Source organism: Protopterus annectens, chromosome 16.part0, assembly GCF_019279795.1.
Source record: "Protopterus annectens isolate FY-2018-M chromosome 16.part0, PAN1.0, whole genome shotgun sequence".
Classification (NCBI taxonomy): Eukaryota; Metazoa; Chordata; order Ceratodontiformes; family Protopteridae; genus Protopterus; species Protopterus annectens.
In genome coordinates this window covers 243267020-243288326 of record NC_056750.1, presented here as the reverse complement: position 1 = coordinate 243288326, position 21307 = coordinate 243267020, and the positions used below count along the sequence as shown (strand labels likewise).

The 21307-nt window shown below is 37.9% G+C and overlaps 1 protein-coding gene across 1 annotated transcript in view; it reads left to right on the top strand.

Annotated features, from left to right (window-relative positions):
• Nucleotides 1-3981: 3981 nt before the first annotated feature.
• LOC122790583 (extracellular calcium-sensing receptor-like) overlaps nt 3982-21307 on the top strand; it is a 177999-nt gene continuing 160673 nt past the window's right edge. Inside the window, exon 1 of the mRNA XM_044058108.1 lies at nt 3982-4239. Coding sequence (XP_043914043.1) covers nt 3982-4239 — 258 coding nt within the window. The remainder of the gene's footprint in view (nt 4240-21307) is intronic.

The following is a 21307-nucleotide window of genomic DNA, read 5'->3' as shown; positions in this document are numbered from 1 at the left end:
TTGCCTATGTTTCTCAAAGCTGCACAAGAAGAAAAAGAAAAGAGGGGAAAAAAATAAAAACAACTGTTTACAATCCTCATTACACCTAAAAATAGCATGCAATTGATATCATGCAACACAGATACAACACTATTAAGAAAAGATGGTGTATTCTTTACTTACAGTTAGTATTGTCCCCTCTCTTCCCCTCCATAAAGCATTTTTCTGAACATTAATGACATGAAGTAGGGCATATACTTGAGTCCCCCACTTAGCAAACCAATTTTGAAGAAGTCCAATCTTTCCAGATTTTCTTGTGCTGTCGTATTTCACAAATATAATTAATACCTTGTAATCCCAGATTAATTTACTGAGTATATTACAGCTCTTCCCCATCACCCAGATCCTGTCTCTGCTTCATTTCCAATGTACACTCTCTAATACATTCAGCCTGTCAGAAAATGACTACATATCCAGAAATTTTGGAAGTAAGTTAGTCTAAATTAATATAGCTGGTGTTTATCAGTATTACTTACATCCATTGACTAGGCAGAAACATGCTTTAGAAAATCTTACTTTCTTGGAAACATAAAGGTATGACAAAATCAAAGAATTTTAGTGATAACCATTTCAAAAATTGCATGACTTGAAAGTCTAATATGATTTGAATGAAGTTATTATGATTTACTAAAAGATTAAACAGAAGCTTTTTCATTTATGACATTAGAAGTAATAGAAATACTAATCATATTTAACAGAAGTTTAGAATTGAGTGCTAAACGTTCTTAGTCGTATACAATTTCCATATTAGTGATGCTGTTACTCTAAAATATCTAAATTAGGTGTGACAAATTTTTACAAGGATAGAAGATTAGACTGCAGAAGAATATGTCAAGTAGAGGTAGATAAGCTACACTGCAAACATAATATATTAAGACTTCTAAAATATCTAAAATTGCTTATTGGCACACATATTTGTAAGACTGAGAACCAACATTTCTATACACCTTCTATGGTTATTAAGTCAAGGAAAATTTTAGACTGTAGATATTGGAGGTCTAAGGGCATTAAAGTAGTCTCCTACCTTCATGGATACCATACATTCCCAGTTTATCGTATTTCTATTTTGGCATCAAGAATGGGTTAAATGTTTTGGTCCTTGGTATTATAACAGTAATTGCAAGATTAATGCTGCTATCACGTTACTAGAGACAAAATAGTAGATGAATATAAGAAATAATTTTATTGTTACTGTTTTACTATATAGAGTCATTAAGTCAGAAGATAAATCCTGGAAGCAATATATGGTTCCAGTGATTAGGTAACAGGAACAGAATCTGCAAGACCAGCTTAACTTAATAACTCTGTTTTGAATTATAATAGTAATTAACTAAAAGGATGTAAGACATAGTATATTATAATTTTTAAGAAAATTAATATTGTTGGCCTATATTTTGGTTAATTGAAGTAAATAATTTGCGTAATGATATATGGCATGTACTAGTTTCTGATTTAAGAACATTTTTAAAACATGGTTGGTATTTTATGAAAATGCTTAATAAATATTATACTTAAAAGGGAAGGGTGAGGATGAATCAATGTCAGGATAGATAAGGGGTTAGACAGAGGGTACATGTCACTGACAGAATGAGAAGACAGTAGGTAGGGGACTTCAAACACTGGCAAGTTGGGAGAAAGGAAGTCAGAGATATGAATCATTATGAGGTGGGGTGAGGGTAGGATAAGATAAGATGCTAATCACAGGCAAGACTGGAGAAGGAAGGCAGGTGAACCATTTTCTATACAAAATGAGAAGACAGATACACCTGTTAATGAAAGAAAGTGAGGGGTAGGGATGCCTTCAGTCAAGTACTGGCCAGACTAGCATGGGTAGGGGACTTCAGTCATAGTCACATAGGATGGTGTAGGAGGCAGAAGAGTGCATGACAAGCCTGCAAATGATTTATTTTGATCAGTACACTACCCTGGTAAACCAAACTTAAATAAAATGGAGTGGTCCATTTACTACTTGCCAAAGGGCAGTACACTGTTCACCAATTGGGAACTGACACATTTGAAAGGGTTGTAGGCAAATGACTCTAATCACCAATGAAATAAATTATGGTTGTAGATACAGAACTGTGGTAAGTCATCATCTTTATAAACCGGCTTTTCCCCATTTTCTACAAGGGGTTGGGGTGTCATTTCAAATATCACCATCTCTCCCGATTCAGCACCACTCTTCTACCTTCACTGACAATCATGTCTGACTGTCGCTGGTCTTCTCTCACACAATCCAGCCATCTCTTTGCTGGATACCCGCTTCTCCTCTTGCTTTCTTCTTGTCTGTCCCAAACTTTCTTCACCAGATTCTCTTCTGCTTTACTGCACATGTGACCAAACCACTGAAATCTGGTCTCTTTGACTTTGTCTGCAATTGGAGCTACTTTGGCTTGTGTTCTGTTGTCTTCATTTTCCATAAGAGTGCATCCTACCACCTGTCTCAGTCACTTCATCTTCATCACTTCTAGCTTCCTCAGCTGCTCTGCTTTTCCTGTCCAGGTTTCTGTGCCATACAAAAGCACTGGTTACACCACTATTTGGTACACTTTACTTTTCAACTTCTTTGGCATTCTTCTGTCATACACAACCCCTAACACTGTGTGCCAGTTGGCTGCAGCCCCTCTGATTGTAGCTTTGACAATCTCATTCAGACTTCCCTTCTCCTCAACCAGTCTTTCCCCAGATAATTGATACTGTTAACTTGTTCCACTATTTTTGCTTTTGTTTTACTTCTCAGCTTCTTCTAATTTCCCCCATTTGTTTATCAGCAGTGTAAAAATTAGATTAGGGGGATGTTCCATTACTGTTAGGTATAGAGCAGTACACTGTTGACCAATATGGGGGATGCATAGTGGTTAGGATCAAGGATTACTACAACTAGAGAGTGTGTGTGTGTGTGTGTGTGTGTGTGTGTGTGTGTGTGTGTGTGTGTGTGTGTGTGTGTGTGTATTTAAGAGTATCTGTCACTGTTGTAAAAAGGAGGGTTTGGCTGCCACTTTCATTGTCAGCGGAGGCTGGAGGTGGGGGTTGGCTGCTTTAGGCAGCTGGTTTATACACTATATATATATATATATATCTACACACACACACACACACACACACACACACACACACACACACACACACACATATATCTATCTATCTAAATATATATATGTGTGTGTGTGTGTGTGTGTGTGTGTGTATATATATATATATATATATATATATATATATATTTATTTTATTTTTTTTCAGGTTGCTTTCTCAGGACTTTTGCTAGAGGCAGTGAGTACATTTGTGAGTTACATCAGGCAATTTGCTTATACTTCACAGTACTTTCGACACACTTGAGTCTAGTGGTGATGAAGGGTTGTACAGTTTGAGATGGGAAAGATCTCTGAATCAGAGTTGTACATGACAAAAGTTGCACTGGTGTAGTCACTGAGCTAGAGATTTTTACTAGGCAGAAGGTTTTTAAGAATTCAACCATTTTAAAGACTAGCAAGGTAAAAGCAGCATTCATTTTGTAAAGTACTCCTTCTCAGATGCATTTCAGAATTTTTGAAACAAGACATCAAAATGTACACAGTGACAATTAGGACATTTTTCAAAATGTGTCTCTGTTAAGCTGCAAGTCTGTTAGATAATAATTCAGCTGTACCGTTAATTTGTGCACTAACCAACAAGTACCATATATCTGCAGTGGTGTCAAGGTATAGATGGTTTTGTGTGTGTGTGTGTGTGTGTGTGTGTGCGCGTGAGTGTGCGTGCATGCGTGTGTGTGAGCATTCCTCCGAATAATTTTCTTATATCCCTTCCTTAACATATAAAGTAATTTTCAAAGCATTTTCATGTTTGCATTCCTCTGGTCTTAAAGGTTAATAACACAATTAAAATAATTCATCTACTCTTATTTGGAACAGATTTCGATTTTATATATACCAGTATGTTCATGCTATGATATTTGCTATTGATGAAATCAACAACAGTCCAAGCCTGCTATCAAACACTACCCTTGGATTTGAGATTTACGATTCCTGTGGGATTTCTACAAGGGCCATTGAGGGAGCCATGAGGTTAGTGACTGGATTGCATCAGCAGATCCCAAATTACCGCTGTGAAATGCAGAAGTCCTTGGCTGCTGTAATAGGAGATGCTGCATCTAGGAACTCTATTCCCATAGCCCAACTTTTGGGGCTTTTTGGGCAGCCTCAGGTAAGAGACACCAAAGGTATGCAACAATCATGATGAGATTTCAACTTCTATACCCCAGACAAATGTCCTATCACCAGCCTAATACTAAACTTATGCACCAACCCCCCCCCCCCCGAGAACTGCGTTCATGAACTCAATATGTAGAAAAATCTAAAAATCATAATATATAATATAATACCAGGCAATAACAAATAAAAACAATTAAACAGCAGCATTAATCAAGTGGGCATTCAAAAACACCTTTCACCTCTACTACTAGAATACACATCCTTCTTTAAAGAGCACAGTAAAATTACTGTAGGAAAGAATGTCCACCAGTTACAGCTTTGTTACAGATTGTCAAACCTACACCCACCTAATATCAGAAAAGGACTTACAAATAATGTCTATCTGCCAAAGTCTGAGCACAGTCTTCCTGTAAGAGTTATCTGCTCATCACTTGAATACTGTCACCATAAATAAGATCTGTAGGTTTATCTATGTAGATGAACACAGAATGCAGCACTCCTTACTGCTTCAGAAAACGTGCTGGCTACCTGTGACAGATATAGCCACCTTACTTCTTGATAAAGCCTTATTTAGATCCCACCCTTTATGTTGTAAACTACCTATTAAACCATCCACTTACACTTCATGACACAACAAGGATGCACTCACACTTGTAACATCCTGTTCTGGACAGGAAATAAGAACTTTTGCATCTCAGAAACATTTCCTAAAGCTGGCCCTGAGTGTTGGACTGTTAGATTCAACTACTTGTTAAAATAAGAAACAAGAAAGCACTGTTACAATTACACTCCAACCTCAAAGAATATCTCTTTGCTGAACAAGAAAGTAAATGTGCAAATTTTACAAGGATAATAGTTAATGCATCAAAGTAAAATAAAATAAAATAAAAGTATATTCAGTATTTCCACAAAATATTTACTTCTGCTGGACCATAACAAATTGTGGCCAGTTCTTAGAGAAATGGAGATACCAGGTCACTGAATTTGCCTCCTGAGGAATCGGTATGCAGAAGAAGTAACTGTTAGAACCAAATATGGAAAAACTAACTGGTTTAGTATTAGGGAAGGAGTGGGATAAGAATGTGTATTTTTCTACTTATTTAATTTGTGCGCTTAATGTATCATGACAAATTCAGAGTTAGATGAATCAGATGCAGGAATTAGCATCGCTGAGAGAAATACTAGCAACCTCAGATACACAGGTGATACGTCTCTGATGTTTGAAGTGAGTGAAGGTTGAAGAGCACCTTGATGAAAGTGTAAGTAAAAAGTATAAAAGCTGGCTTGTTGCTCAACATTAAATTAAAATAAAATTATGTCATTTTGTACAATCTATTCTTTGCAAATAGTTGAGGAAAAAAAAGAGACAGTGACAGATTTTATTATCCTGTGCTCGGACATCTCTACAGATGGTATATGAGCTATGAAATTAAAAGATGCCTATTTCTTGGAAGTATAGCCATGGCAGATCTGGATAAGATTTTGCTAGTGGTATGGTATGGTGTAGAGAGATGAAACCCTTACAATGGTCCAGGGTACAAGGGTTTGATTAACAACTTGGTCGCATGATGACACTGTCAGGATAAGATGGACATACCATTCTTGGGCAGCAGGTAGGGTGAAGCAGGACATATGTAGCCATAGTTTTTCAGAGGAGGGATATCACTGGAGTGGGCATTCAGCTGACCAAGTCGATGCCATATGTTACTTTCATTGTTTAATGCACAGACACATTCACTTATAGAGAAAGATATTTTGAAATCTCATAGTAATGCAGGTAGCCTGACACTCAAGGGTCGGATTGGGAACTTATAAAAATGCTCTTATTACCCTGATGTCTGCAAAAACATATACTCCCAAAAGTCTGATCAAATGATGAATTTTCCAGACTGCTGCTGTCCTAGTATAACTGGAGTAGTCCCACAATTAGGGAATGAATGCGCTTAAGTCCGATTGGGGGAAGGGGCTTGATAGTTAGCCAGAAGAGATGAAAACAAACCTAGAATAAACTCTGATATGATTTTAAAGAACAAGTATGGTTTTTCCAATAGTAATATATGGCTATGTGAGCTGAACTCTAAGTAAGGCTGTGTTCTGGAAAATATTTTTGAAATATATCACTGGAGAATACTTTTGGGAATTTCATGGACTGCAAGATGAACAAATCAGACAATACTTAAGGAAATAAGTCCTGTCTATTCATTAGAACATCTGATATTAAAACTAAAACTCAAATATTTTGGCCACATAATATAAAGGCAGGATTGTCTAGCTCATAAGCACCAGTATGAGATGTGGAATGTCAGATCTCTAGCATTCTACACACATCCTTACACTCCAAAGCATTTTCTAGGAAACCAATCAGAAAAGCATAATACAAAGAAATGGAAATATTTTATGAACAATAAAACCTATTAAAATGGTACAAACAGAAATGTTATCTGTAAAGTCTTCTTTGCATTGATAATAGTCAGTGCAGTCACAGTGTTTTTTTCAATGCTAAAATATATTGTTGTGCATGGAGCACAGGGGTTATGCTCCGATATTCAGAAAAAGACAAACCAGTTAGATGCTAGAGAGGTGCATGGCCCTACCTTAACAATTATTAAGCACCCCCTGTTTATGTTGTTAATGTCAGGTCTACTGCTCAGCAGTAAAATCTGTTTGTACTCACTAGCAAATTACAGTGGCAGAGCAAAAGATTTGTTTCTGCCTGCTTTCTGTACCCTTAATGTCTTCCTAACTTTCTGTAAAAAAACTTAGAAAATTGCTAGAATAACAGGATGTGTTCACTTACATAAATGTGAAGGGTACAAACTCTGAAACTCAAATTTATGTCATTATTTAGTGACTTCAGCCCTCTGTGGTTTGTCTGAAAACCACAGATTTTGAGAAGCAGACCAAAAATATAAAGGAATAATCTGATCCTTCTGTGAAAATCTAAATGGTAGAGAGGCATTAAAGGTAAGTCTATATGTCATGGACAACATTACATGACCCTTCTGACAGTGTCTCCTAAGGGTTTCACAGCTTTGAAAGCCAACAAAACACTTAATGATTTTTTTCCGTGTAACTAATAGTACATGGAGCAGATAAAGCTCCATGCACTGCAAAGAATTATAATCATCTCACTGATCGTGACCCCTTATGTGTTCTTGTTATGGATGCCAACATTTACCTCTCAAGCTGTTCTTCATAAACAATGTCATTGTATAAAAACAATAATCCAGTCCTCTGTGAGGATAATACAGGATTTACCTATGATCAGCTTTGTTTAATCATACTGGCTTCTCTCTTGTGATCAAACCAAGCCAACTGTGGGTAAATCCTTCATTACCCACACCCAGTCATAGATTACTGCTAAGTTAAAGTTTCACTGTTATAACTGTACAGCTCCACTGAATTCTGAGAAATGGCTGAAAAAAGTGCGTGGTCTGGCCCTCTTACCCAGTTAATAAACTGTTACATCAATAAATGAAATGAATGGCATGTAGCTTATAAATATCTACTATGTAAATGCACAGCTCTGACGTGTGTGTGTGTGTGTGTGTGTGTGTGTGTGTGTGTGTGTGTGTGTGTGTGTGTGTGTGTGTGTGTGTGTGTGTCACAAGAATGGCATCCAACATAAAAAAAAATGATGGGGTGATACCTGCACAGTCCTTATTATAGTTTCATAGTTTCATAGTTTCATAGTATAGTACTAGGCTATCTGCCCTAGGGCATTTATAAGCTTAGCCAAAGTGTATCTGGCTTTCGCCACCCCATGTAATGATACAAAAGTGTACAATTCAAATTAAATTTAGTTTACTGTGCCTCTATCTAGCAATGACACAGAGATGACCCTCGGGGTAAACCTACGATCACCCATCCATTCGTCCAGATTTCTCTTGAAGAGAGTCAGTGAGGGGCTCTGCCTAACATGGGCAGGTATCCTGTTCCAGAGTGCGGGAAGCCTCTGGGTTATGAATCTGTCCCTCCAGCATGTCCTATTCATATTTGTGCTGAGGTTTAGATCTTTAGCTCTCATGGCTCTGATGGATTTGGATTTTTTGAGGTGGAGCATGTCCATTAATTCTGAATTGGACATGGCCTTGTACGTAAGGCACAGATCACCTCTGAGCAGGCGGTATGCTACTGAATAGAGCTGGAGCTTTTTCAGTCTGGCAGCATATGACATATGCTGGAGACCCTTGATCCTCTTGGTAAGGTACTTTTGGGGTCTCTCCAGCTGCTGCAGGTGCCGGGTGAGGTACATACCAAATGGGGCATTGTACTCAATCATAGGCCTGATAAGGGAGGAATATAAGGGTACAATGACATCCTTTGATCTGGATGTGAACCCCTTCATGATAAGGTGTGCAAGGTAGAAGGTCTTTCTAACCACTTTGGTGACATGGGTGTCAAATGAGAAGTCACTGTCAACTTGGGTCCCCAGGTCTCTGATTACTTTTTCCGTACTTAATGGATTACCACCTATGTGCTAATTTGTGGGTACTTCGTTTTTTCCAAAGGGGATGACTATACATTTTTTGGCATTTAGTTTAAGGCCATGACTCTGGCACCAGGCGTCTGTTTCTGTGAGGCCCTTCTGGAGGATGCATGTGTCAGCTGGTGTGTCGACTATGGTGCCTAGTTTGCAGTCGTCTGCAAACTTTGTCAGCCACAACCCCCCTATGTTTGCCTGCACATCTGAGAAATAAATGCCAAACAAGAGGGGTCCCAAGACAGAGCCCTGTGGGACTCCACTTGTGACTGGCTTAGAGTCTGACATAGCTCCAGCTATTCTGACTTTGTGGGTTCTGTCCTTTAGCCAGTTTGCAATCCATCTTGTGACAAACGGGTTTACATTTAAGCTGTTGAGCTTGTCTATGATGCCTGAGTGGGGTATTGTGTCGAAGGCTTTTGCCAGATCCAGGTAGGCTGTATGAACTGCTTTGCCTTCATCGATGGCTCTAGTGACTGTTTCAAAAAAGTCCACCAGGTTTAAAAGACAGGATCTGCCTTTTACAAAGCCAAACTGGGTAGGGTCAATTATCTGTAGGTCCCCGATGTCTTTGTTTATGAGTTCCATAATGATCCTTTCCATAGCTTTGCAGACCAGACTGGTCAAGCTTATGGGGCGGTAGTTTCCAGGGTCTGTAGAGGTGCCACCTTTGTGGAGTGGGATCACTGTAGCTGTACGCCAGTGTTCAGGGACGTATCCTGTAGCAAGGCTAAGATTAAACAGCGTTCTTATGTGTGGGTTTAGCTCCTCTAGGAGTTCACGTAGCACGCAACCCGGGACACCATCAGGTCCCATGGATGCTGTATTTTTAGCATTGCTGAGGGTAGCTCTCACCTGGACATCTGAGATTTCAGGGAGGTTGCATTCAGCTGAGATATTTATTTCATCTTTTGGGGGAGAGGGAGGGGAGAAATTTGCACTGAACCTGTCTGCCAGTATGTTGGCAATATCTGTGGGTTCAGTGTATTTTTTGCCATTATGAACTAACTCTGCGCATATCTGAGGGTTTCTGCCCAGGTTTCTAACATAACTGAAGAAGGCCTTGTGATTATCTTTAGTGTCCTTAGCGATTTTTCTCTCAAAGTTGGCCTTTGATGATTTTATTAGTGAACGTAGTTTTTTGTTAGTGCTGATCAGGGATGCTTTCCTTTATGGGATTTTGCTCTGTCTTGCAGTAACTTCCTTCTCTTGTTATAAAGTTTGTTTATGGCTGGGGTCTACCAGATAGGATGTCTGCCTTTGGTGGAAAGGGTTTTGGTTTTATTTGGGATTGCATGATCCATGCATTCTTGGAGATGCCCGTAGAAAGCATTTGTGAAGGATTCAGCAGTGTGGGATGTGGTTTCCACTGGCCCAGGGGGCTTGAAGGATACCATTTCAGTCCTAAGGAGTGTAAAGTTGGCTTTTGAGAAGTTTCTGACTGTGGTCTTTTGTGCTGGGGGTGGAGGTGGGATATGAATATCTAGGGTTATTAGTTTATGGTCTGATCTCACTAGTGAGGGGTATACTTCTGGTGTTGAGCATTTTGTCCCCATGTTTGTGATGATCAGGTCAAGTATATTATTTCCCCTTGTGGGGGAGGTGACTAGTTGTTCCATCGCATTTGAGTTGATGAATTCCAGGAACCTTTGGGCTAGGGTGTTGGGGCTTGAGTAATGCACCCAGTCTATGTTTGGGTAGTTGAAGTCTCCCAATATGATGGTATTTGGTGAGACATTTATATCTTCCAGTGTCTTCAGGAAGGCTGAATGGAGTTCCTGAGATTGCGAGGGTGGTCTGTAGCATGCTACAAGTTGCATAGCAGTTTTGCCTACGGTTTGTTGCACATGGATGGTCTCCGATGTTTCGTGCATTGCCACTAACCTGGAGGTGTGGGTGTCTTTAATGAATATGGTCACTCCCCCTCCTTTTGTGGTTCGGCCCAGGTTTTGGGGCCGAAATGTATGATATGAGGTATAACCTGGTAGGCCTGGGGTGCTCTCTGGAGCCTTGAACCAGGTTTCAGTTACTGCACAGACATCGATGCTCTCCATACTGAGGAGTGCTTCGAGAGCCTGCATCTTGAGATTTAGACTTCTGGCGTTGAGCAGCATTACCCTTAGTTTTTTTCCTTTATTGTTTTCTAAGGTGGTGGGTTTGTCTTTTGAGCCTTGCCTAAAAAAGGCACCATCGGGGTGGCATGAGCCTTAGCCAATATCCGGAAGCCCAGTGGTGAGAGGTGCAAGCCGTCCCTTGCGAAGCAGCGTGGCTTGTCCATCATGTCACCCCAAGCAGACAGACATTGGATCCCCCTAGAATGACACCAGTAATTGAGCCAATTATTAAAGCTGATCATCTTGTCTTTGTATTGTGGCATCATTCTTGGTGAGGGCAAGATGCTGCTCAGGGTCAGGGTCATACCGGCCTGGGCTACATAATCGGAGAGCTCCTCTATGTCTCTTTTCATGTAGTCCAAGGAGGTACGTCTCAGGTCATTCACGCCAGTATGGACAATGACAGAGTCATATTTGTACTTGCTTTGGAGTGACCTGAGTGCTTGTGTTATGTGGCGGATCCTAGTTCCCGACAGGCAGCTCACCGTTACCCTCTCTTTGTTTAGTCTGGTAAGCGGGACATCAGTGTGTCTGACTATAGAGTCACTACAAGGTGTCTACTCAACCCTTGGAGACCCAAGATTTGCAGGTTGGCCATGATTTAGACAAACTGCTGGTGGGATTACTGAAATGCAATGCAAAAAATGTTGATAAATTAGACTATAATCAACATTTTTTGACATTTAAAAATGAACATTTAAGGTGTTCATTATCATCATTTACCAAAAGCCTTGCCTCCGCAACATTTATTTTGTTATATTTTATTTCAAAGAACTAAACTGCTTGCAGAATACTTCTGAATATTTTATAACATGCTTAGCAATACCCAGCTCTAAGATATATACCATCAGTGATGTTAAAGCAAAATTTTCAAGTTCCTCCTTTGACACTGTTTAGCGGGGCAGTTTGTCACTTAAGAACACACACTGCAGTCTCAGGTCAATAGCCACCAATGTGCTGTCTTGGGTAATTCTCAAAAACAAATGGATATATGGTGAGCAAAGCTTCTCTGAGTTTTTATTTATTTAACATTTGTTAATCGGGAAAGTCCGACTTGGAACAAAGCCAATTTTCAGCAGAGGCCTAGGGAGAAATGCTCCAGACACATGTCGTTGTAACGTGGGAAGAAACCGGAGCACCCAGAGAAAACCCACACAAATGCAGGGAGGACATGCAGACTCCACACAGAAGGCACCCCAGCCGAGAATCAAACCGGAAAACCTCTTGTTGGGAGGTGACAACGCTACCACTGCACCACTGTGTCGTCCAGTGACCAACCACTAGGAAACCCTTTTCTCTTACATGGAAGGGAATGAATCCTACCACATTTTTTTCTAAAATAACCTTGAAAATCATCTGCTTGAAGCAGCTGAATACAAATGCTTTCCCAGCTACACCTCCACATAGATCTTTCATTCTGCCAAGAAGATTTTTGTCAAGTCTTGATTATATAATTGAATGTCCGTATAGTTCATCAGTTTGTTCCAATGCAGGAAGAGTCAGAAGTTGAAGAGGAAGCCATGGATGACTCAGCATTCATTAATCTGCATCCCTCACTCATTGTGAGACACAGCAGAGTTACTGAAGATCATAGCTTTGCCAACAGACACTCATCACAATGCCTGAAGTCTTGAATGTGTCTTGTCTTTTTAATGCATTGACATCTGCATGTAAGGCTCTGGGGAACTTTTAGAGCAATTAACACTGATAACTAAGGGAATATTTCACATGGTAAATTCCATGGTCTCTGCTTTAACTCTAACAGAGTCTCATGCCTTTTATGTTAGATTCCATGGTCTCTGCTTTAACTCTGTCATACCTGCTGCGTTGTCTTTATGCTTGCCTGACATTTGCCCAGGCAGAACTCTAGTTAGGTTATCTGGTATTCTTGGCAGTTTCCCAAAATGGTGCTCACTCTACTGAAAAGTGAGAATGAAAAAAATTCTTACTGTTTTACAAACGCAGCAAGTCCATCACTTCAGCCATAACCACAAATTATCAGCATTCATTTATGAAGTTGTGATATCCTCGTAACTTCATAAATCGATGCCAATACTGCACACATGTACCACCAACTCCTGCTGATTGTACCACATATCAACTTGCACTCTAGGTTGCCATCCTTTTCACATCACTCTAGTTAAGGCTCTCTACCCAGGGGCTCAGGCTTCTTTGCAAATAATCAGATAACTTGTATGCAATATGTATATTTTACTTTATGTTTATCATAAGCAGTGTGTTTAGGGAATATCTTCTTAGTATGGTTTAGCAAGTATACCCATTTTTCAATACATGTTCCAAAGAGATCTTACAGACCTGACAGGCTAGCTGCATTTTACACAGAGATAATGCCTTTACTGTGACTAAGATGACTTGGGTTCAGCTAATAACCACTAAGCTGGGCACAGTAGCTAGGGAGGGTGAAAGCGAATAATCACCATCAGCTTACCTGCTCTGGGGAGTGGAAGCAGTGCACTGTACTGCAATACTGATATTCACTGGAGACATAACAAAGGATCAGGTCTTCGACCCTTAGATGTTTATGTTGTAGCTGGTGTGAAGCATGCATGGCAACGAGGATGCATAGGCATCTAGTATTATAAAACATTCATTAGGGATGCTACAGTAAGAATGGCAGTTAGGTTGTAAGTGTAACCTATAATGGTGGTTTTAATGATGGTCGCCCACTGCTATGGCTGGCTCTTGCCCCCTTGAAACAAATGGACTAAGTGGTCAATGGAAGGAGTAGTGGTTTGCAGGCAAAGGGAAATAGAATATGAGGGAAAATACAGACCTGATGGCACTCTAGATAGATACTTTTTTTGACTTCACCAAATGTTGCAATTTATTATTTACAATATTAAGAAGCTGTTTGTTCATTCATGCTGGTGGATTGTTGTTTAATTTGTATATAATGCCTAATTGGTTATTTATCAATGTAACCTGGTTAGCTACCCTCCTCAGCTCAGTTTACAGTCTGCACTCACACAAGGCCAGTTAGGAAGTGCTCACTTACTTTATTTTATTTTGGCCATGATAGTTCCACTAGGCAAAGCCGCCTCACAGCAAGAGGTTCTCCAGTTCGATTCTCAGCTGGGGTGCCTTCTGTGTGGAGTCTGCATGTCTTCCCTGTGGTCGCATGGGTTTCCTCCGGGTGCTCCGGTTTCCTCCCACATCCCAAAGACATGCTGTAGGTGGATTGGACACTCCAAATTGGCCCTAGGTGTGAGTGTGTGCATGTGTGTGCCTTTTGTGGAAGGTTGGGCGCCAGGCTGGCAACTCGACACCTTAATACTCCACTGTCAATCATGAGTGGATAGGTGATCCGCTGTGGCAACCTCTAACCAGGAAAAGCCGAAAGAAGAAGAAGTTCCACTAGGCAAAGCCTATTTTCAGGCAAGACCTGTAGTGGTATTCATTCTAACAAAGAGAGCCTTTTCCATAAAACCAGGGAAATCACTCTACTCTTTGTTGCTTAGGTTAATTTAATATATGCCACAAGATGGCTGACGAGAGGAATACTTGAGAGCGGCAGACTATGGGGCTACAGGATGAGTTGAAGAATACTGTGATTGAATTTAATGACTTAGGAAAAAAGATGAATATTTTGGTGGATTTCTTAAATAAAGCAGAACCTTCTAGACCTTTTTGATAGTGCGGCATCTTCTTTGGATGAACTTATTGAAAGAAAGCTTCCATTGGAAGCTGTGCATTCACAAAGTAATCAACTTGTGTATGCCACAACAACATGTAATGTTCCCAGCTCTCAAAGTTCATGATACGAACATACTGACTTGAGTGAGGCATTGAGGGAAGACAACCCCCCAAAAATTTTGGCAATCAGTTAACCACCTTCTTAAACCAGGAAAGACAACTACGCCAGTCCGAACAGCCGCTAATACTACTGACTGTATAACCACTCAATTCACTACCCATTTTATTACCTCAATAACCTCACTTCTAAACAATGCTACTAACTCTCCTCTTTCTATACCCACCCCATCTACCCAGCTACCCTCCCATCTCAAATTTGAGCCCTTCCATACAGGTTTCATACAAAACCTACTTACAAAGGTAAAACCTTGCACTCTTGCTGCTGATCATCTACCTGGAGACTTTTTGAAACTAGCTGCCTCATCCATTGCCTACTCTATATCCATTCTAATCAATCATTCTGCCTCTGAACAGTATGTACCCCACTTCTGAAAAATATCTTATATCATCCCACTTCATAAAGGAGGATCCTCTAAAGATATTTCCAACTATAGACCAATAGTCATTCTCTCACTACTTGATAAGATACTAGAAAAGTGTATCCACAAACAAGTATTAGACCTCTTCCTTAAGAATGACCTCTTATCTCATGCACAACATGGCTTTCGGCCCAAGCACAGTACTAATACACTTTTACCAACTCTGTCAATCAGCTCAAAAACAATAACCTACTTCTTTCTGCAACCTTGATATGTCAAAAGCCTTTGACATGTATTTCATCAGATCTTATTAAATAAACTGGTGTCTTACAATTTCTCCCTTGAAGCCCTAAGCTTGTTTCATAGCTACTTCTCAAATCGTAAGCAGGCTACCTTATGTGATAACAAACTCTCTCCCCAGCTTCCTGTATCAGTAGGAGTCCCTCAGGGCTCGATACTTGGACCTCTGCTTTTTACTATTTTTACTAATGACCTTTACTCAGCCACTAGCCCAGCCAGTATCATACAATATGCAGATGATGCCACCCTTATCTGCTCAAATTCCCAATATTAACTTGCTTCAAGGGAAAACTCAGACTGCCCTTCCCAATATAGAACCCTACCTTGCAGTCCATCAACTTATACTAAATCCAAATAAAACTTGGATTATGGTATTCTCAAATGTTTCCATTCCTAACAATCAGCCTCTTCTTACTATCCTTTCTTCCAATGGTACTAAAATAGAACCTGTCAAACACACAAAACTACTTGGAGTCACTATTGACAATGCATTGAGGTTCGACAAACACACAGCACTGACAATTTAAAAAGTACATATAAAACTAGGTACTCTATACAGAGCCAGAACCTATCTTATCACCCATGTCAGACTGGCTATAGCTAGAACCCACCTTCTTTCCTCACTACTATACTGTTCACAAATATTTACCAACCTTCGCTAAACAGAAATCAATAACCTTGAATCCTGCTACAATAAGATAGCCAGGTTTGCATCTAACCACCCTCAAAAAACACTGGGAAGAAATAGCCAGGGAATTGTTATGGCTAGGCTTGTATAGGCCCTAGGGCCGATAGCCTAGTACCAACCTATGAACCTATGAGCATCACTGTATTGCCCTTCATCAGCTTAACTGGGTAGAACTTCCAAACTTACTTATACTAAATCAGCTGTTAATCACCCACTCAGTTATGCATAAACCAGATAACTGTCCAGCTCTAAGGGACCTTGTCCAACCATATACAATCCTCAAATCCTTCAGGTCAGCAGACAAGGTACTACTCAAAGTAAACAAATGTCATAACTCATATGGTGACTCCATATGCAGTTGCAAAATCTCTAAATACTGGAACTCCTTTCCTCAACGTATACTAGCCATCAGTAACACACATAATTTCAAGCATGCCCTAAAACAATATTTCTTAACCCACTGGACATGCTCCTGTTCTTCTCCAGACTAACCTTTTTGTTTTGTCTACTCTATCCTCCTTTTCTGCTTTTTAACATGCTCTCATATCCCCCTTGATGGGGATACTACCTTATCATTTGATCCTTCTAAAAAAATTGTGTGCATTCAATGATCAAAAATGCTTTTGTATCTGTTTTTTTACTGTGTAATGATGCATTTTGCATAGAACCTATAGCTGGATGTAATTATATAAATATGTAACCATATTTTTTCATGTTTCTTTTTGCTTGTATAACTATGTTGTATTGACTGGAGCTTTTCTCCCTGAGTTTCCTCTGAAAACAGACTATTTTTACCCAGTCGGACATTAAACAAATGTAAATAAATAAATAAGTGTGCTACTAGGAAGCAGAAAAGTTATATGGTGGCAATGGAGAGTCAACAAGCAATTATTCCTGTAACTGCAACACAAATAAGACACCTAATGATATGGATAACAACACGAAAAGAAGGACTTGTTGATAGACTGTGATATGGGATATGGTGATAAAGACATTTGGCTTTACTCTGCACTAAATTCGCTCCATAATTCAAATGATGAATAAGGCCTTTTTAGATGTCACTTTTGAAACACTTATTGGCATCAAGGTTCATTGCTTTTGATAGAAGGTACAGCTGATATCCATAGATGTGTTATTTAATGACTGTAGCCAAAAGCTCAAAAGAAAAATCATATTTCCAGTTTAGAACTGGTGATGAGAGTAAATAAAACAGTGGAACTCTATTTAAAACACTTGTGAGGCATGGTTTATGAAGTCAAGAAGGTTGATGAAAAAATGTTACAAACAGAGACATTAATTATAAGTACATAATGAAGAACAGATATGATTGTGGTGTATATACATGACAAGGAGGGGTTTCCATTGTTTGTCTGATGACCGTAAGTATGGTCTTCAAATTAATAAAATATTAAGGTGTCTGCTAGAAGTGCTCATATGATATATGCAAGTTATATACTTGCTCAATGCCATCTGCTCGAATAGGCAAGTGCTAGAATTCCCTCTAAGTTTCTCTGTCATAGGTACTTAGTTCCCATATTCCTATCAGAATCCTAATGTTAACACTAAAACTTCTTTCACACTTTCTAACCCTAAAATTCCAACTCCCTCTCTAAACCTAAAACTCCTTTCCCACTCCCTAAACATACAACTCCAACCCCCTTCCTAAACCTAAAATTGCCTTCCTGCTCCCTAACCCTAACATTCCCCTCCCTGTTCCTAAACAAAAATCTCCAGCTCCCTCCCCACAGCTGCTTGCCAACACTCATATTTGAGTTCAAGCATGAGCATCTGCCTATTCGAGCTACAAGGCACCCAAGTCCCTGGCTTTAAGATAGTATTTTTTGAGTGAAAACAATGTTAAGTACAATTTACTTATTTTGGAAGAATGAATTTAGAAATAATGGTATTAAGATGTACAAAAATGCTAGTCTATGATTCAGTTATTTGAAGACAGTATTCTATTAATACTAATATTCTATTAATAGTAGAAAAAGCATTCTGCATATTAATTGCAATAAACATAGCTCTAAATGTGTTTGAGAAAGTTCTTAATCTAAAAATCAAATCAGATAAATAATTTTGATAAATCTTAATATTAATGATGTTTCTAAACAGCAATTTAATTATAAATGAGATGAGTCCACTATAAATTATTTAGGAATTATTTTAACTATAAACGTAGATAGCATTAGTATTATTACATAAATAGAACATTTTTTCAGTTTTTAAGCTAGATTAAAATTAAAATTAATTTTCTCCCTAATATTTTATATGTAATAATTCCACATTATTGATGCAAGACCAAAAAATAAAATATTCATAATTGTTTGTGGTATCTTGATAAACCATGAAAAGCTTTCAGAAATCATATAAGATAATGGGAAGAATTGGGATAGAGTTTTCTTATCCTATTCATTTGCTGCTATGTTAAAAAAAGGTTATGTTTTGGTTAGATCTTTCTTATGAGGCAAATTGGAAATCATTTCTTAAAATATTTATTAAGAATTTAACAAACAACCAGAGCCTATGGGGCAAAAACACTCAACTCAAAAATGCAAAAAAGCCCTTAATCAGTAACAAACAGTGGCAAAACACTTAAACATCACCCAATAAGCTCTTGGTAAAGAGGCCAAGGGTAGATACAATTGTAAGACGGAGAGTTTAGTTTATGCAGACTTTTGTTGTGGTTGTCAGAGTTTTTATGTTAGCAAGACTACCAGGAAGTTTAGTTTCAGGATTGGTGAGCATGTTAGGGTTATAAAAATCAAAGACCTGAACAATGCACTTGCCAGACATAATACTGTCTGTCCTAATTTTAGGAAGTTCTACTTTTTTGTAGTTCAGGTAGTTGATTTGAAGCCATTTACTAGTCAGGTTAACTACTATTTAGAATTTTTAGAGATAAAATGGCAAGTATTATTGCATGCTGATACAGCACCAGGTTTGAATGAAGCTATATTGGTGAAGAGTTTATTAAAATATTTAAGTATTTAACGTTAGTAGTATATTTTGGTTTACGTGCTTTGAATGTGATTTTTTTTTAATTATTTTTAAAGATGTAATTGATTTGTTTTTTACCAAGAGCTTATTGGGTGATGTATTTATGATGTCACACTTTGTGAATGTATAAATTTTTAATGAGATTTAATGTTTTATTCTGATGAAGTTCTTACTCTGTGTTTTATTTGTTTGGTTTGGTTTAAGTGTTTTGACACAGGTTTGTTACTGGTTAAGGGCTTTTTGCATTTTCAATTTATAAATAATTTAAATTAAAAATGCCAGTTAAATCTATAACCATAATGAAAAACATTGTTCTATGACAATAATTATATATTTAGTTGTTGTACTAAACCATCAAACTCCAATAATATAAACAATATTTTTAAAATCGGGTTTGTAGTAGACACTAATTTAAATAATACGGTAAAAATAAAATAAAAAAATATTTGTTTTGATTAAATTGTTTTAAAAGATATCTATGATATATGACAGATATTACAATAAATAATTATGAAAGACTCATAATGGCTCAAATTGTTAAGTAATATATATATATATATATATATATATATATATATATATATATATATATATATATATATATATATACATAAAAAATTTCAGGAAATAGCAATAGAAAAAAGATAATTTCACTCAGATTTACTACAATTTTTCTTGTCGGCCATGTCTAAGAAAGTCAAGTTAAATTTCTCTTTACCTAAACTTTATAAATTAATGTTAATATGCACATATAGGTTAGTTAATAATTATTGGAATTGTATGCATCACCAGGGATTTCCAAATCCAGATATGGATAATAGAAACTTAACATTAAGATCCCTAAAATGCATCTTCATTATTTGTAAAATATTTGCATAGACCTTTCTTCATAGATCTTTTACTACACCTAATAAGATTTCCAAACTATATAAAATATAAAGTATATGATGGGGAACAATTAAAGGGAAATTGTAATCATGCATTTTATAATTATTTGTGAATTAATAAATGACAGATGAAACAAAACAAAATAATTTTAAAAGTATTGTGGAACAATAATTTCCTTATCTTAAAATATGCAATTTTTTTTTTAATTCCTGGATGACCTGGATCTGATTAGCAGCTTGGGTAACTGACAGAGTGGCAGGGAGTGAGGGATGGGTGTGCCCATTCTGGGTGAGAGGGTGTTCATCGATGATGCTCCCTAAGGGGAGGCATAGTCCAAAGAGGAGGCCCAGAAAGATAAGCTCAACAAATTATAATTCATATTTACATCAGACAAAACTTAAGTTAGAAAAAAGAATGAGTATAACTACAATACTTACACAGATTAGTAACATTTATACAAGTTTTACTCGCTGCATAAGGAATATTGTCCCCCTCAAGTCAAAAGATTAATAGCTAAAAATAACAACTGCCTACTTAGATCTCCAGATCAAGGGGCTGAACCCTTGCATATTCTAGACTCTTCTTTGATGTTACTGTGTAAAAGAAAGTGTACTATAAATATTTACTACTATGATAACAATTGCTTTATAAAGAGTTGTAAATTTTTTTTTTATTTTAATAATATGTCTGAATTTATACTCCCCTTATTGTGGTGGTATCCTGCAACCAAATGCAATCTTCAAATTGTTTTGCCTGTGGCCCAGTTATGACCAAATCACCCACCACAATAAAAGACAAATAAAAAAATATAAATGACAGCAAGTGAGATGAAATTCAAAATATTTAAAATGGATATATGTTGATATTCAGTGATACTCATAAGTAACTGTGAATAACAATAGCTTAGGACTGCTTGATAAGAGGTGACACACAGCCAAGTGACTCTAGTAAGTTGCTTAACCAAAAAAGTACTTAAAGCTGAATCTGAAAAAGTTCCACATGGATCAGTGCACTACCCCAGTTATTAAAAGCAAATAATGAATAACTAAATAAATGTTTATTAGAAGAAGAACGGAGTTAATATATTTCCTTGAAAAAAACTTACATTAGAGTAATCATTATCAAACTCCACTCATTAACAGTATGCTTCTTCAAGTTATTAAGCAAAATTAAGAGTACAAGTTTTTGCCCCTCTATACCCTCCACTTGGGGGCTGTGCCCTACCACCACTCTATACCTTAATATATACTAATTTTGAAATCACACAACAGTGGGGAAAAAGGAGAAGTATGCTAGCAGCCAATCTGACATAGACACATGCACAAACTGACTCTGATGCTGAACCCTTCAGCCCTTGCTGAAGGATGTCCGAGGGCAGCTTGTTCAGTTTTTCC